This window comes from Zalophus californianus, chromosome 17, assembly GCF_009762305.2.
Source record: "Zalophus californianus isolate mZalCal1 chromosome 17, mZalCal1.pri.v2, whole genome shotgun sequence".
NCBI lineage: Eukaryota > Metazoa > Chordata > Mammalia > Carnivora > Otariidae > Zalophus > Zalophus californianus.
In genome coordinates, this window is record NC_045611.1 from 52,428,219 (window position 1) to 52,445,256 (window position 17,038).

Below are 17,038 nucleotides of genomic sequence, written 5' to 3' on the forward strand. Positions count from 1 at the left end.
AGGAGAGCAGGAGACAATAATGCTGAGTGGGGGATGCTAGTGCCTTCCTCGAGCAGGCCTGGGGCGGGCTGGGGGGCCCTCTCAGCCCGAGGGACCCGGGGCCTCTGGCAGGCTTGTCCGCATCACGCAGCCGTCAGGATTCAACTCTCTGTGCCCCGGCTGCGGACTGAGGGAGGGGAAGGCAGGGGAGGGACCGACTACAGCCTGGGGTGGCTGGAGGGGCCCAGACAGCAGTGGAGACACTGGCCTGGCAGAGTGGAAGATACTCAGGGTGGGAGGTCATCACCTAAGCAGCTGGCTGTGTGATCCCGGGCAGGCCGCCTGCCCTCTCTGAGCCTCCACTTGCTCATCTGGACGTGGAGCTACGGGGAGGGGGCATCGCCAAGGCTGTTGAGGCCAGGAGGGACCACAGACCCTGGGGTCAGACCGATCGGATTCAGCTCCACCCCGGGCTGCGTGACCACGGTCATGGCACTTTCGCTCTCAGCCTCAGTTTCCCCGTCCGGAAAGCGGGTACGAGAAAGGCGCCTGAATCATCCCCAGGAACAGAGAGGTCACGCTCAGGAGGTGGGGAGCGCCGTGCCCTAACCTCTCCTGCGAGGGCTGCCGAGTCCGGGGCCCATCCTCCTGCCCTCGGAGCCTCCCGGGGACACAGCCTCTGGCTCGGGGACCCAGCTGCATCCCCACCCTTGCCCACCTCTGCGCTCCCATCCTCCCCCGAGCAGAGCAGGTGGTTCTAACAGTGTCCTAGCCCTTCGAGCGGCGCCTGGTAGACCCGAGGCACTCAATAAATATTTCTTGAATGAATAAGTGAATGGATGAATGAATGAACCCTCTGAGATGAGATTAGCTTTTTGGCACATTTGCAAACTGAGACTCCGGGCAGGTTTGCCCGGAACCACTAGCCAAGAAGGTTCCAGTATGGAATTGGAATTGGAGTGGCCTCCCAGACTGTGCCCCCGGCCACGGGGGAGATTCCTGAGACGTGTCCATCAGCTCTCCTCCCCTCCCCACCCTCGGAGAAGGGTGGCTCCCTACCAGCCTCTCCCCGCCGTTGGAGGCTGGAGGCGTGGGCAGCAGCTGGGAGAACCGGCTGGGCGCTGCCCCTCCCCTTGGGCGGGCTCCTCGGGTGGCGGACGCCACCGCCGCACATACTTGGCCCCCGAGCCGCCGGCTCCCTGCGCGTCCTCCCCTCCCTTCCCTCACCGGCCCGCCATGGACGGGCCCGCGGAGCCTCGGATCCCGGCGCTGTGGGACACGCATGAAAACATCTCGGAACTCAGGTAAGGCCCGGACCTGGGCAAGAGCCAGGCGATCTCTGACCCCCCCCCCCGACCCCGGCCCCCTACCCCGGAGCAGGGGGCCTGGGAAAGAGCCAGGGGCCTCTGCACTGGGCGCCCCCCCCCCCCCCCCCCCCCGGCCCGCCCCGCCCCGGGCCTCCTGCTGCCTCAGACCTGGCCAGGACCCGGCTGGCTTCTGGAGGGAGTGGGGCACAGGGTTGTGCTGAGTTACCTGCTGGGATGCCTGAGGTGTCCCGGACCATTGTGGGGCCTCACTGTCTCTGTCTTCCAAAGGTGTCTTCCTGACACAGGGCTGGATGGGAGTGGGAGTCGGGCTCACAGTAACTGCTCAGGAAATGTAAGGGCCTGTTATCCCCTTTTCCTCCTGGACACCCCAGAGCCCCTTCGGATGGGGGTGCTTTCCCTCATGGGGGGCTCGGAATGTGGTACCTGCTCTGCTCGGGGGAGGATGGGAGCGCAGAGGTGGGCAAGGGTGGGGATGCAGCTGGGTCCCCGAGCCAGAGGCTGTGTCCCCGGGAGGCTCCGAGGGCAGGAGGATGGGCCCCGGACTCGGCAGCCCTCACAGGAGAGGTTAGGGCACGGCGCTCCCCACCTCCTGAGCGTGACCTCTCTGTTCCTGGGGATGAGTCAGGCACCTTTCTTGTACCCGCTTTCCGGACGGGGAAACTGAGGCTGAGAGCGAAAGTGCCATGACCGTGGTCACGCAGCCCGGGGCGGAGCTGAATCCGATCGGTCTGACCCCAGGGTCTGTGGTCCCTCCTGGCCTCAACAGCCTTGGCGATGCCCCCTCCCCGTAGCTCCACGTCCAGATGAGCAAGTGGAGGCTCAGAGAGGGCAGGCGGCCTGCCCGGGATCACACAGCCAGCTGCTTAGGTGATGACCTCCCACCCTGAGTATCTTCCACTCTGCCAGGCCAGTGTCTCCACTGCTGTCTGGGCCCCTCCAGCCACCCCAGGCTGTAGTCGGTCCCTCCCCTGCCTTCCCCTCCCTCAGTCCGCAGCCGGGGCACAGAGAGTTGAATCCTGACGGCTGCGTGATGCGGACAAGCCTGCCAGAGGCCCTGGGTCTCTCGGGCTGAGAGCGCTCCCCAGCCCGCCCCAGGCCTGCTCAAGGAAGGCCCCAGCACCCTCCACTCAGCATTATTGTCTCCTGCTCTCCTGGCCCCCGGGTTCTGCAATTTCTGCTTCCAGAGATCAACGGGGCTTCCCTCCTGGGTTTCCACCTCTGGGGGGACCTCACCCCCCCACCAGGGCAGCTGGGAGCCTCCCTCCCGTCCGCTCCCCCACATCCAGGGGGCCAGCAAATCCCCAGCCCTTGCTCAGTGTGTGACTTGATCCAGTCAGGTGCCCTCTTGAGCCTCAGTTTCTCCATCTGAAAAGTGGGGGTAAATAACCCCTCACTTGTAAGACACCTCTGGACCTGAATGTCTGTGGTGCCCTAAGGGGTCCTAAGGGCACCTCAAACTTTCTTCTCCATGAGCTTCCGGAGGCCCCGGACCCAGGAGGATGCCCCTCACGAGGACCCTTACCATTCCGTCTGGGCCCCTCCCAGGCGGCTCAGGCACGCACCATCCCCAGCTGCAGTGGGGGCTCAGCGGCTCCCCAGAATCGTCCCTCCTGCCCGGTTGCCATCTCCGGGATGGCCTCATCGGTCCCCAGGTCACCCCCAGGCATTGCCTCTCCCCTCCTCTCCCTCCTGTAGGCTTGTCAGTGTCCAGCCCCACTGTCCTGTGCCCCAGTGCCTTTGCATATTCAGTTCCTCTGTGGGGATTCCCAGAGAAGTCTTTTCTAACCTCCAGATCTACCCCTGGCCATGTTCCTTCTGTGGCTCACTAGCACCCATAGTGATGGTTTCTAAAACCTTTTAAGACACAGATTTCTTTGTCCCAGAGGAACTTTCTTCTGGAGCAGAAATACATCATAGAGTTCAAGACGGAGCTGCTCTGGTTTAAAACAGGGGAGTGGGGCTGAGGTCCTGCCGCTCACCTTGCTTCTTCTGTGGGAGCTGCTCTCTGTTCCCACAGTCCCCACCTTCCTCAATGCCTGGGCCCCACCTGCTTGCCTCCACACCCACTCCGGCCTGGATCCCATACCTTTGGGCTTTGCATCCAAACATTCCTTTGCCTGGGATGACCTCTCTCTCCCTTGTCTAGCAAACAGCCTTCTCACACCATGTCAGATTCTTGGCTGCCACAGGTGGGTCCCTGACCCCACTCCCCGCTTCAAACTCATCCTACACACCACACCGTGCACTGTTCACAGATGGGGCCAGAGCTGGGCCACCTCCGGGGGCCCTAGTGAGTCTCTGAGAATGATGTCAAGGAATGAATGGAGATTAGGCAAGCTTGCAGGATGAGTCAGGGCTGCAAGGCAGGTGAGCAAGGGGCAGGGCAGGCAGGGAGAGGAGGGGCAAGCTGTGGATCCGAGGGGACCAACGGGGCAGTGGAAAATTCCCATGGGGACCATTATTACGTACAGACACACGAGTGCCTCTTAATGTCTGGCAAAAGAATTTGCAGGACACCATCTGCCGCCTGATTCCGTTTTTTTACGTACCGCCCCCCACCCCCACCCCGCCGAAATCCAGAAAAGCTCATATATTACTTTGGGAATACAGGCACGCGCGACAAAACTCTGCACCACGAGGATTTCACGGGGATGGTGGTTGTGGGGAGGAGGAGCCCAGAGACACCAGCGAGACACAGGGCTCAGAATGTTCTCGTTCGCGGGGTTTGCGATCAATCACGCTTTATAAGTTCTGTAGTGTTCCATGCTGCCGTGTAGGTACCAATGTACCAAAGGGGGATATTAAAGGCAAAAGTAAAATTTGAAAAGGAAAACGTTAAGAGCAGAGGTCAGGTGGGACCCGGACTGTTGTGTTCAGCATCCTGGTGGTAGAGCCAATGGGGAGACAGGCCCGGGGGACATGAATCCCTCTGGTCCTTTCTTATGTGCCGCTTCCCAGCAACTGTCTGAGATTAACCGGCACACAAATGATCAGCTACTGTCATCCCGTTTATGACTGAGACAACTGAGGCCCAGAGAGGTTGAGTGAGTTGACCGAGGTCACACAGCTGCCAAGTGGGATGTCGCCGGGATCTGAACCGAGGCTGCCTGACTCTCGCACCCTGGCTGGCATGGGTGGGCAGGAAAGGAGTCTGGGGATGAGCAAGGGGAGGCAGCCCCAGCCCGGATGGGAGGCTTGGTGGGTGGTCAGTGCTCTGGCTTGTTTCCCAGAGTGTCGGCACGCTGGGCTGCACCACCACCAGCCCCTTCTGGAAGGAGTTGAGGCCACATAAAGCCAAGCGGGTATTTGGACCTGCGGTTGCCACCCCTCCCCTCCTCCCTCTGATCTTGGAGAGCCTGCTGCAAAGCCCTTTCTGATCTCCGCTGGTTTATGGCTGAGGTCTCCAGCCCTGGTTTTAAAATCCCGGCCCCCTCCTTCCTCGGGGAGGGCTGAGCCATTCAAAAATTTTATTGGCTAGCACCCTGCCAGTCACAGAGCTGCCTTTTTCCCAAGGAGAAGGGGGCCGCTAATAAAAAGGTTCTAAGCAATAAACAAATAATAGGACATTGGACCTCGCCCCCTGGGTGGAATTTGGGGAGGCAGGGAGGGGCGGGGACTCTGGGCCGCCGCTAGTAAATAAGGTGCCTTGGGAGATGCTCACAGCCACCCCGCTCCCTGATGATGACCCAGGCTTGGAGAGCAAAGGGTAGGATGTGTCTCCATTCCCAAGTGCTCTTTCGGGGCTGGAGAGTGGGAACATCCAGGAGCCGCTTGGAAAGGACTGAGCAGCTCAGTTTGCTGGGGGGCGGGGGGGAGTCTGTGGGAGGGAGAGTGGCACCCCGGCAGACTCTCTGGTGGCATCGAATGTCAGGGCAAGGAGGAAGACGCTGGTGTTGCTGGGGAGGCCTGGATCAGAGGCCCCAAGAGAGAGGTTGGGACCAGGGCCCCCACCCCAGGACTTTGCCACTGTAGGCAACAATGCCAGTCACAAAGTTCGCAAGCAGGCAACTGGCCACGTCGCTCACCGGCGGGGACCCGCGGGGCAGACAGGGGCGCTTGGAGCTGCACGTCTGTGAAATGGGTGCAGTGGGTGATGCCCCGGGATACGCCAGACCCGGCGCTCTCTGCTGAGTCAGGGTTTGTGCAGATTTTTTCTTCCTCCTTCTCCAAATCCTGTGACCCTCCTCCTGAGCCAGGAACTCAGGTGCCAGGAAGGGTGCGGCCAGGGTGAAGAATGGTGATAATTAGAACCTTCCTGAGCATTCAGCATGAGCCAGGCTCCTTGAGGGCTTTGTGTGTATTAAGATCCTTGATCGAAATAGCCCTGTGAGGCCGCCAAGGTTGGGATTCCCGTTTTCCAGATGGGCACACTGAGGCCCAGAGAGGACTTGTACATCGGAGATGCGCTCCCAGGGCCTTGCTCTGAACCCCCTAGAGAAAGGGCTCAGACAGGAGACCTCAGACTGCAGGAGAGAGCTGTCCCTCTGCAGACATCACCTCCACGAGGGGACCAGTGAGTCTGTGGTCTGTCCACCCTCCAGACCGACGCGGTCCCATAGATGCACAGCGTGAGTCCCCGAGGTAAACATTTCCTCGCGGCCACATTAAAAAGAGAGAGAGAGAGAGAGAGAGAGAGAAAGCGGCAAAAGACACAGGCAAAATCATTTTAATTCTGTATTTTGTCTAACCCGATATATCTGAAACGCTACCGTTTCAACACGGACCGATAGAAAAAAATTATCAGTGAAATATCTTACATGCTCTGCGCACGAAGCCTTTGGGACCGAGTGGCCTTTTGCTCCAATGACACCAGTCTTCCATCAGGAAGACTTGACCTGCCTCTAGGTCTCACAGCTGGAGAAAGTCCCTCCCCAGGCCTGAGTTGTTCCCAACCTGCCTAAAAAGCTTTCTGATCATTGGAATTGAGTGTCAGGGTGGCAGCTGAAATCAATAATAAGTAAATACAATTAAAAGTGCCCCCTGTTGCTATGGCCACGTTTCAAGGGCTCAGTGGCCCACACGGGGCCTGCAGCTGCCATCCCAGGCAGTGCAGAACAGGCTGTTTCCATCATTCCGTAAGTTCTGTTGGCCGGCATGGCTCCAGGCTGTGAGTGACCCAAGGGCCCGGAGAGGTACATAGTAGGAGCTTAATAAATGCATGTTGGAAGGGGGGGGGGAAGCGTTAGAGAGAAAGGAAAGAAAGAAAAGTCACAAAGAGCCTCAGGCTAAAGGCAGGGCACACACAGATACCTGAGGAGTGGTGGAGCATAGAGTATGTAGGGAACAAGAAGAACTTGGTGGTGGGAACAGAACAACTCTGGCCATGCTGGTGCGGGGGGCCTCGGAGAGGTGGGGGCCGTGCGAGCCGATGGGGGCGCAGTGAATCTGCTGGTCTTTGAGGGACAAAGCCCAGGCAGCACTACAAAGGACTCTGAGAATTTGAAGAGAGTGATAAATTTCTTTAGCTAGATTTTTCTCCATGACTATTAGCCTTAGGGAAGTGATATAACAAAGTGATAAATCTCAAAAAAAAAATTTAAAGTTATTTAAAAGTTTGGGTGGATTTGAAATGTGCAAGAAGTGCCCAGGGGGGGAAAGGAAACGGGGGAGGGAATTTTACCCCATCAGAACTTAAAATGCGTAGTTGCTGTAATGCAAATGATATGATCCCCACCCTATGCCTGAGCAATTCCAATTCCCCGGTTATTTGCCCAGGGAAATGAGACCCAAAGACCAGGATGGGTGCAGCAGCTTTAGGCATAATAGCCTGATCTGGAAACAGCCAAGAACAGGGAAATGGATACGCATCCTGTGATTTATTCATACAGTGGAATTTGACTCAGCCACAGAAAGGAAAAAAAAAACACTCTAATATACACACAGACACCCATGAATGTCAAGAACGTTATGCTGAGCGAAAGAAACCAGGCACCGGAGCACATTCTATAAAATGAAAGTGCTAGAACACCCAAGACCAGACAACTCCGTTTCTGAGGAAAATTCGGGACAGAGGTCACCTCTCGGGCAGGGGCGGGGACAGATTTGGAGGAGACACCAGGAAACTTTCTGGGACGCTGGGCTCTTCTGCATCTTGCTAGGAGTTGGCATGGCAGGAGGATATGCGTTTGTCAAAATTCACTTAAGAGTAATACATTTTTTCAAAAGGAAAATAATTTTAAAAGGATGGAAGTGGATATCTTGCAGCTATTTTTGAACAGGACGAGACAGCTGCAGATCGACCTAAAAAATAAGCAAGGTGCAGAGTAAGGTGTAAGGTATGAAATCCATATTTTTTTAGAAGGAAGGGAGGAAAAGGGGGAAGGGGAGGAGGAGGGGGGAAGCCGGGGAGAAATCAGAGCAATCACACTGTGAATATCTGCATGTGCTTCTATAAGCTGTTAGGTTACTCACCAAACTGGTAGTACTGGGATTCCCTGAGGCTGGCAATGGCATTGTTGGGAGAGACCATTAACTTATTAATAAACTCAGATGATCAAAAGATATAGAGGTAGGTTCCAAGAATTTGTTATTTTCCTAATTGGATTTTCTAAAGAGAAAGAAAAAGACGCATGCGCCGGCATGCGCCATGCTAAGGAAGCCTGGCGGACTTAAACATCCTCCCACTTGCCGTGCTTAACGTGGCAGGAATTCATCGAGGGCTCACATCCCAGCCACAAGTGTTTTGGGTCACGTGGCCACATGTTTGGGGGCCCCGGGCTCTTCCATCTGTGGCTCCCACATCCCCCTAGACGTCTCTGGTCCCACCCGCCGAGGTCAGTCACTGCCAGGATGCTTACGGTTCAGAATTCAAGACGTAGGGAAGTCATGAAAGGGAAAATTCTAATCTCACGACTACCCCAGACCCATCCCTGGAGTAACCACTTTTTTTTTTTTTTTAAGATTTTATTTATTTATTTGACAGAGAGAGACACAGCTAGAGAGGGAACACAAGCAGGGGGAGTGGGAGAGGGAGAAGCAGGCTTCCCGCCGAGCAGGGAGCCCGATGCGGGGCTCGATCCCAGGACCCTGGGACCACGACCCGAGCCCAAGGCAGATGCTTAATGACTGAGCCACCCAGGCGCCCCTGGAGTAACCACTTTTAATGCCTACCTGCCAGAAATGAATCTTCATGCATGTATCTCGTCTTACTTATTTCTTTTGAACACAGAATCAAGATACTGCTTTACACCTTATTTAGCCTTTTGTAATACCTGGGACATCTTGCCAAATACATGCCACCTGCTTATCCCTCCAATCTTTCAGTGTGAAAATGTCCAATCATATAAAAAACCTAGGAAGAATTATCCACGAACATCCCTATACCGACGACCCCTAAAATTTTATTATATGTGTCTTACATGTATCTGAGCCTCCTTCTATCTGTCCATCCATTTTTATTTGTGATATGTTTCCAAAGTAAGCTGCAGACGTCAGAACATTTCATCGTAAACATTCCCATATTTGCTGATGGGATTTTCTTTTAATAGAGGATGTAGACACACAGTGTAGGGCACAAATCTGAAGTGCGCTGGGTTTTGAGAAATATACACGTGACCCCCATCCCTCTCAACAAATAAACACCTCCTTTGGAATGGCTGGATTCCAATATTTGTGGCGCCGTGCTATATTTATCCAGTCCTGTGTTGTTTCAAGTCTTGCTTATAAATGATCTTGCAATAAACATCCTGGTTTATATTTCACTGGACACCCCCTCAAGGCCACCGATCTATTCCATAAATTTCTGGGGGTCACGTTCATTTGCAGATATGATGGAGTAGTGTCCGAATGTCAGACATTGATTCTTGGAGGTGGGACACGTTAGGAGAATTTCTGCTCCCTCCTAGCGCCAGGAGACTGATTTTAAAAAGTCACTAGACAAAGAAATTAGTTACTAAGTGTTAATTAAAAAGGGCTGCAAAAGAAGCAAACAGATGCGGAGATGAGTAACAAGGCACATACACAGGGGGGGTGTCTCCTGCTTTAGCTGAGGTGGTCTGCATCATTAAAATGTTGCCAAGTGATCTCCCAAAGAGGTTAGTCTAATTGCTCTCCTGCCAAGAGCAGGCAAGTGAAAAGAGCCTGTTTCTCTGTACTCTGGCCAAGGCGTGAGTCATTCCACTGGGATGGAGGTGCCCAGAGGAGATGGGGCTGGTTGTCCAGATGGGCTCCAAGCGGAATTTCAGGAGGTGAGGGAAAGGTACTCCTGCCACGGAGAACAACCCAGACAAAGGCCTGGTGGCTGGCCCGGGCGCGGCACAGTGTGTTCTGGGAATGGGGCACGCTGAACCTGGCTCGGGCTCAGGGAGTCTTGGCAGTGTTCCCCAGAGAAAGGCAGGTTGACCACAGGCGCCTGCCATGAGTCAGCAGGAGCAGGACAGCTGGCTGGGCTGCTAAGAGACATCCTGCAGCCGAATTCCATTCCTGAAGGGTGGGGTGGCTCCCAGGAAGGGGGAGCAGCTCCAGCCCCACGCAGACCCCAGAATCCCAGCCGTGGGGTCTGTCACCTCCTTTGCACACACGGTCCCCCCGGCTACTCCTTCCCGGTCCATTGATCTAAACCTGCAACCTTCCCCAGATGCTCCCTATCCCCCACCTGCTCTGTCTTCCCCCATCACCATCTGACCTACCACATTGAAAACATTTGGGGTTCAGGGGCGCCCAGCTGGCTCAGTCGGTGGAGCATGCAACTCTTGATCTCGGGGTTGTGAATTCCAGCCCCACGTGGAGTATAGGAGTTACTTACAAATAAAATCTTTAAAAAACACACGCGCGCACACACATTAGAACATTCTGGGTTCGTTTTTGTCCATTCAAACACCAACTGCAATAGGGTTTTTTGGTCACTTCACTTTGCTTTTGTATCTCCCAGAGTAGAGCAAGTGCTCAGTAAATATTTGTGGGCTGAATGAATCAATTTGCCCCATCACAGGCAAAAAGGCCTAAAGCTCTCAGGGGTGGAGAGCTCTCTTTGGACATCAGACTGGAATGTCCCTGGAAAAGTTCCTGTTCCCCCTGCCACTGCTCATTCTTGAAATGAGACCAGAGAGGGCTTGCGAGTGGCCTCAGGTCACATAGGAAATCCAAGGCACGCCTGTAACATAGGCAGGCATTGCTTCTCTCCACATCCCCGGGGTAGCCAAGAGGGACACTGGCCAACTGGATGTTTTGTTATAATAATGGCTAATGGACATTAAGCATTTATATGAAGGAGGCTTTTTAAAGAAAATCATAAAGTTGATTTGTGTGTCTGTGTAAGGGGGAGTGTATAGTTCTATGAATTTTAGCACATGTACAATTTGTGTAACCATCACCACCATCAGAACCGTTCCCATCATCCCTTTGAGGTCAGCCCCCCCCACTCCCACCCCCCCCACCCCCCCGGATCTAGTCTCTGTCCACACAGCTTTGCCGTTTCGAAAATGTCATGTTCCCTGTTGTGGCTACAACAAATGACATACACAGAGAGTGGCCTCAAGCCATACAAATCCATGTCCCCACACTTGCGGAGCTCAGAAGTCTGAAATCGGTGTTAACGGGCTAAGATCTGAGTGGCAGCAGGGCCGCGTTCTTCCCAGAAGCGCTCGGGAGAATCGGGTCCTTCTGTGCCTTTCCAGCTTCTAGAAGCTCCTAGAAGCCGTTTGCATTCTGTGGCTGGTGGCTCCTTTGTCCATCTCCAAAGTCAGCCACCCACTCGCTTCTTCCAAACTCTCTGCTCTCGGACCTCTGTGATCACAGCTCCTCTGCTCCTTCTCAGAAGGACCTTCGTGGGGCGCCCAGGTGGCTCAGTCGTTGGGCATCTGCCTTCGGCTCAGGTCATGATCCCAGGGTCCTGGGATCGAGCCCCGCATCGGGCTCCCTGCTCCGCGGGGAGGGAGAAGCCTGCTTCTCCCTCTCCCACTCCCCCTGCTTGTGTTCCCTCTCTCACTGTCTCTCTCTGTCAAATAAATAAATAAAATCTTAAAAAAAAAAAAAGAAGGACCCTTGTGATTAAATTTAGGGCCATCCGATAATCTCCCCATCTCGAAATCCTGACCAGAATCGCAGCTGCGAGATCCCCTTTTCCCTGCAGTGTAACATAGTCACAGGCTCTGGGGATTGGGGTGTGGACATCCGTGGGGGCCGCCGTCCTATGGATGGGACTATACAGATGTGCTGTCCTGAGTCTGGCTTCTTGCACTCTGCGCCGTGCACGAGATGCATCCACATGGTTGTGGGTCTCAGCAGTCTGTTTCTTGTCATTGCCAAGTAGCATATCCTGTGGTGTTGGTGGACTGCTGGTGACCTGCTCACCTGTTGGAGGACGTCTGGGTTGGTCCCAGTTTTGGGCGATTATGAACAGTGTCGCTAAAAACATGTGAGTACAGATGTTTGTGTGAACATAAGCATTCGTTGCTCTTGGGTGAGCACCCAGGATGGGGGAGAGACTCTGGTTTAAAATCTGCTTATAGGGGCGCCTGGGTGGCTCAGTCGGTTAAGCATCTGCCTTCGGCTCAGGTCATGATCCCAGGGTCCTGGGATCCAGCCCCGCCTCGGGCTCCCTGCTCGGCGGGAAGCCTGCTTCTCCCTCTCCCACTCCCCCTGCTTGTGTTCCCTCTCTCGCTGTGTCTCTCAGTCAAATAAATAAATAAAATCTTTTTTAAAAAATTAAAAAATATATATATGCTTATAATAAGATAGTTCAGGGGCACCTGGGTGGCACAACTGGTGGGGCGTCCCCCTCTTGGTTTTGGCTTGGGTCGTGATCTCTGGGTGGTGAGATTGAGCCCTGCGTGGGGCTCCGAGCTCAGCACGGAGTCTGATTGGGATTCTCTCTCCCTCTCCCTCTGCCTTTCCCCCTGTTCTCTCGCTCTCTCTCAAATAAATAACATAAATCTTAAAAAAAAAAAGCTCAGTGAGATGTATGAATATACAGTATATAATATAATACAATATGATAATAATAATCCCCTAAAAGTTAAATACTCCCGTGACCAAGGGGAGGGAGGTGGAGACAGACTGGCAGAGGTTACACGAGTTACCCGAGGGCAAACCCATGTCTCCTGGACCACCTGCCCAGAAAGGAGCACACCTGGGGAGCACCAAATGCAGGGGCCCAGAGGTGCTACCCCATGGCCCTGGCTGGTTAGGGTGTCAAAATGTGGGGCCACACTGCTTGGATTCAAATCCCAGCTCTGCCCTCCGTGGCTGTGTGACATCAGCCCAGTGACCCTGCCTCTCTGTGCTCCATCTCACATTTGTAAGGCAGGGATGGTAATACCACCCACCCCTTAGGGGTGTGGAGGGAATGAAGAAAGCCAGGCACATAACTTAGTGGGGAGTACTGTGCCAGGCAGCGCTCCGCCGCATTAATTTGACTTCTTCAACAAACATTGACTGAAGGGCTACTCTGTTTATTGGATACTTTGGCAATCAAGATGGCCCCCTAGGGCGCCTAAGTGGCTCAGTTGGTTAAGCAACTGCCTTCAGCTCAGGTCATGATCCTGGAGTCCCGGGATTGAGTCCCGCATCGGGCTCCCTGCTCGGTAGGGAGTCTGCTTCTCCCTCTGACCCTCCCCCCTCTCATGTGCTCTCTCTCATTCCCTCTTTCTCAAATAAATAAATAAAATCTTAAAAAAAAAAAAAAGAGGGGCACCTGGGTGGCTCAGTCGTTAAGCGTCTGCCTTCGGCTCAGGTCATGATCCCAGGGTTCTGGGAGCAAGCCCCGCATCGGGCTCCCTGCTCCGCGGGAAGCCTGCTTCTCCCTCTCCCACTCCCTCTGCTTGTGTTTCCTCTCTCGCTGTGTCTCTTTCTGTCAAATAAATAAATAAAATCTTAAAAAAAAAGATGTCCCCCCGAAACAAACAAACCAACAAATAAATAAATAAATAAATAAATAAGATAATCCCTGGTCTCACGGAGCTTACCTGCAAGCGGAGAAGGAAGGCAGTAAACAATCAAAGAGACACATAAACCGTGAGAGCGGCTCAGAAGGTGCCCAGCACGTTGGGAAGACAAAACGGGGTGGGGGTTGGGGTAGGGCTCAAGTGTAAACAGGATGGCGGGTGAGGCCTCACGGACAAAGTGCAGCAGCGCTGTGTGTCAGAGCAAAGACAGGAGTCAGGGGTGCTAATCACAGGCCCGGATGGAAGACAGAGAGCAGTCAGTGCAAAGGCCCTGAGGCAGGCCTCGGCCTAAAGGGTCGGACGACCAGCAAGGAGATCAGTAAGCGAGGGTGGGGGTGAAAATTAAGGCAAAAGGGTCAGGGCGGCTCTTGTGGGGCCTCCTATTCATGGTGAGGAGGTTGCTTTTTCTCTGAGCAAGGCGGGTGGGTTTGGAGCCAACGAGAGACAAGAGCCTACTTAGTTTCTAACAGTGGAGAAAACTGTCCCTGGGGTGCAGGGGTGGAAGCAGGGAGATCAGTAAGGAGGCAACTAAAGTCCAGAGGCTTTTAATCCTTACCAGGTTCCCTCGGGGGAAGCCTTCCTAACCTCTTCATCCTGAGACCCAGAGAGGGTAAGCCATGTACTCAAGGTCACGGAACTAGTTGGTAGCAGAGCCTGAGTTCAAATCCAAGTCTACCCAACCTCAGCCCGTCGTCTTCCTTCCCCACTGTGCACTGGGCTGCCTCTGGAGATGGTGATAGAGCCCCTACCACCAGGGGATCCGAACTGGGGACGGATTTGTTTATTGCACACCTATCGTGTGCCAGGCCCTGCGGATAAAACACTGAGCGTGACCAACACACTGTGCTCCAGCGGCAGAGGAAGGGGCAGAGGCGCACGGACAGGTACTTACCGAGACCGCCTGGGAAGATTGCTGTGTGACCTTAGGGAAATGTATTAACCTCTCTGGGCCTCCATTTCTTCCGGCACGAAGTAATGCTCTCCATACCCACTTCATGGGGTTCTGGGAGAAACCTGATCACATATGTCCTTGACATAGATTTTCCTTAGGGGTGGCTCCCCTGCCCTTCCTCCCCTGCTGGGGCCAGAGGGAAGTCAGACAGGGTCTTTCAGGTCAGAGGAGGCCAGAGGAATGGGCAGGCCCAGGTTACGGAGGGCCTTGAGTTCCGGGCTGAGGGGTTGTGGCCATGTGCAGGATGGACAGGTGGGAGGGACTGGAGGCCAAGGGACTGAGGGGGCTGGCTGGAGGGCGAGGGGGCGAGGAGGAGACCAGAGCTGGATGGCAGCAGTGCGGACAGAGAGAGAGAGAGGGCCAGGGCTGCGGTGGGAGGCCGGACGGTCGATGTGTTGGGCCATTCTTAGAGCCTCACGTCCTGGGGTCTCCCGAGCAGGGCAGACCGGGCCAGGCACTTTTGAGGAGGCTAACAAGCAGGTGCTCAGCCAACTGCCCATCATGTCGGCCCGAGCGCGGTCTGCTCTTCCCCCTGCTGCCAGACTCTGACCCAGCTCCGTTGTCACCTTCGCCCTCTGCTCCAATCATGGCTTCGTGCCAGGCCCCAGACGTGGTGTGGGAACAAAACGGGCTTGTCACCCAGGGAGAGAAAAGTCACCCCGGGGCCAGATTCAATTGACAAGCTGGGGAGTGAAGGCAGACAGCACCTGTTTTAGGACACACGGTGAGATTCAGCCAGGCAGGAATGGGGTGGGGGCTCCCCGGCCTCCTCCACGCTCAAGAACAGACAAGGGCGGGCATGGCATTCCTGGCGGGAGGACCGGTCCCGTGCAAACGCCTGGAGGTGGGAATAGTGCTCCGTGCATGGGGTGGGGGAAGGGAGGACTGCCTGCAGGGCTGAGGTTCAAATCTCAGCTCTGCCTGGACTTTGCCGCGTGTGGCCTTGGCCAAATCACGCCCCCTTCCTTCTTCCACTGTCCCATCTGTAGCATCGGCACATGGGGGGAGGCGGCACTTGTCCCTCGATTATTTATCCAATGGTTGTTCTGGGCTCTGAGGGCACCCGGGTAAGGTCTGGACATGGCTGGCCTGCAAGGGGGCCCGGCTGTGGGCATCTCTAAGGGGCCCGGGGGGGGGATTCTGAAGTGCTAGGGGGCCCGGGGGGGGGGGGATTCTGAAGTGCTAGGGGGCCCGGGGGGGGGGATTCTGAAGTGCTAGGGGGCCCGGGGGGGGGGGGGATTCTGAAGTGCTAGGGGGCCCGGGGGGGGGGGATTCTGAAGTGCTAGGGGGCCCGGGGGGGGGGATTCTGAAGTGCTAGGGGGCCCGGGGGGGGGGATTCTGAAGTGCTAGGGGGCCCGGGGGGGGGGATTCTGAAGTGCTAGGGGGCCCGGGGGGGGGGATTCTGAAGTGCTAGGGGGCCCGGGGGGGGGGGATTCTGAAGTGCTAGGGGGCCCGGGGGGGGGGGGATTCTGAAGTGCTAGGGGGCCGGGGGGGGGATTCTGAAGTGCTAGGGGGCCCGGGGGGGGGATTCTGAAGTGCTAGGGGGCCCGGGGGGGGGGATTCTGAAGTGCTAGGGGGCCCGGGGGGGGGATTCTGAAGTGCTAGGGGGCCCGGGGGGGGGGGGATTCTGAAGTGCTAGGGGGCCCGGGGGGGGGGGGGATTCTGAAGTGCTAGGGGGCCCGGGGGGGGATTCTGAAGTGCTAGGGGGCCCGGGGGGGGGGGGATTCTGAAGTGCTAGGGGGCCCGGGGGGGGGATTCTGAAGTGCTAGGGGGCCCCGGGGGGGGGGGGATTCTGAAGTGCTAGGGCGCTGAGAAGGGCTGAGGCAGGGGAAAGGACAGCACGAAAGCTCTTTGACTTTCCCTGACTTGCTTTTTGTCAATGCCTCGGTTCACTCCCACATGTATGGGGTCAGAAAATACAGGCGGAGCACCAAGGACGTGGCCCCCTGGGGTGGGGCGTGGACCCTCCCTGTCGAGGCTGTCAGTGCTGGGCGGGGGGGGGGGGGGGGGGGGGGGAGTGGGAGGGGCTACCCTCGTATTCATTCATTCAGGCCATCAGTGAATATTTCAGGGGCTCCTGAAGGGCACAGGATCTTTTCCCTGTTGGCCTCTCCCTTTTCCTTTCCTGTCAACTGGGGAGGGCATCTCTCCAAGTGGCTGTCAGATCAAAGACCGAAACCGCGCTGCCTACCAAAGGGAGCTTCAGCTTCCCCAGTGTTTACCAGGAGCCAGGCGCCTAACCTATATTAGCCCTTTTAGTTTTCTTTTTTAAAGATTTTATTTATTTGACAGAGGAGAGAGCACAAGCAGGGAGAGTGGCAGGCAGAGGGAGAAGCAGGGCATGCGGGGCTCGATCCCAGGACCCCGGGATCATGACCTGAGCCGAAGGCGGATGCTTAAACGACTGAGCCACCCAGGCGCCCCTAGATTATCCCTTTTAATCCTCAGGTAGGATGAAAACCCTGAGGTAGAGATGACCGTTATCCTCATGGGACAGATAAGGAAACTGAGGCTCAGAGTGTCGAGGAGAGCGGCGGAGAGCGCCAAGACCCAGGCACTTAGCTGCCAGTCCGTCTAATGGGAACTGACCGCCTCCAGGCGCCCACTCCCTGAGCTCATCTTCCTGGCAACCAGTGACATCACTAATTCCACGCCCACCCTCCTCCTGGTGGGGGAGCTGACGTCATCACCGAACAGTGTCGTCACTACCGCGGGCTTACTGCGTGCCGAACGCAGTGCTAAGCAGCCCCTCCTCTGGGCGCACAATGCCCACCTCGCCTCTGTCGCTGTGTATCATAACAATATCGGCAGGCGGGCCTGGCCGGCTCAGTCGGTGGAGCATGCGACTCTTTACGAATTTTTTTTTTTTTTTTTTTATTTGACGGAGGGAGACACAG

General features: G+C 55.8%; 1 protein-coding gene across 1 annotated transcript in view; it reads left to right on the top strand.

Annotated features, from left to right (window-relative positions):
* Positions 1–1,079: 1,079 nt before the first annotated feature.
* Positions 1,080–17,038, top strand: part of SULT2B1 (sulfotransferase family 2B member 1) — a 33,060-nt gene continuing 17,101 nt past the window's right edge. Inside the window, exon 1 of the mRNA XM_027619014.2 lies at positions 1,080–1,283. Within this exon, the coding sequence (XP_027474815.2) occupies positions 1,216–1,283 (68 nt within the window). The 5' untranslated portion in view covers positions 1,080–1,215. The remainder of the gene's footprint in view (positions 1,284–17,038) is intronic.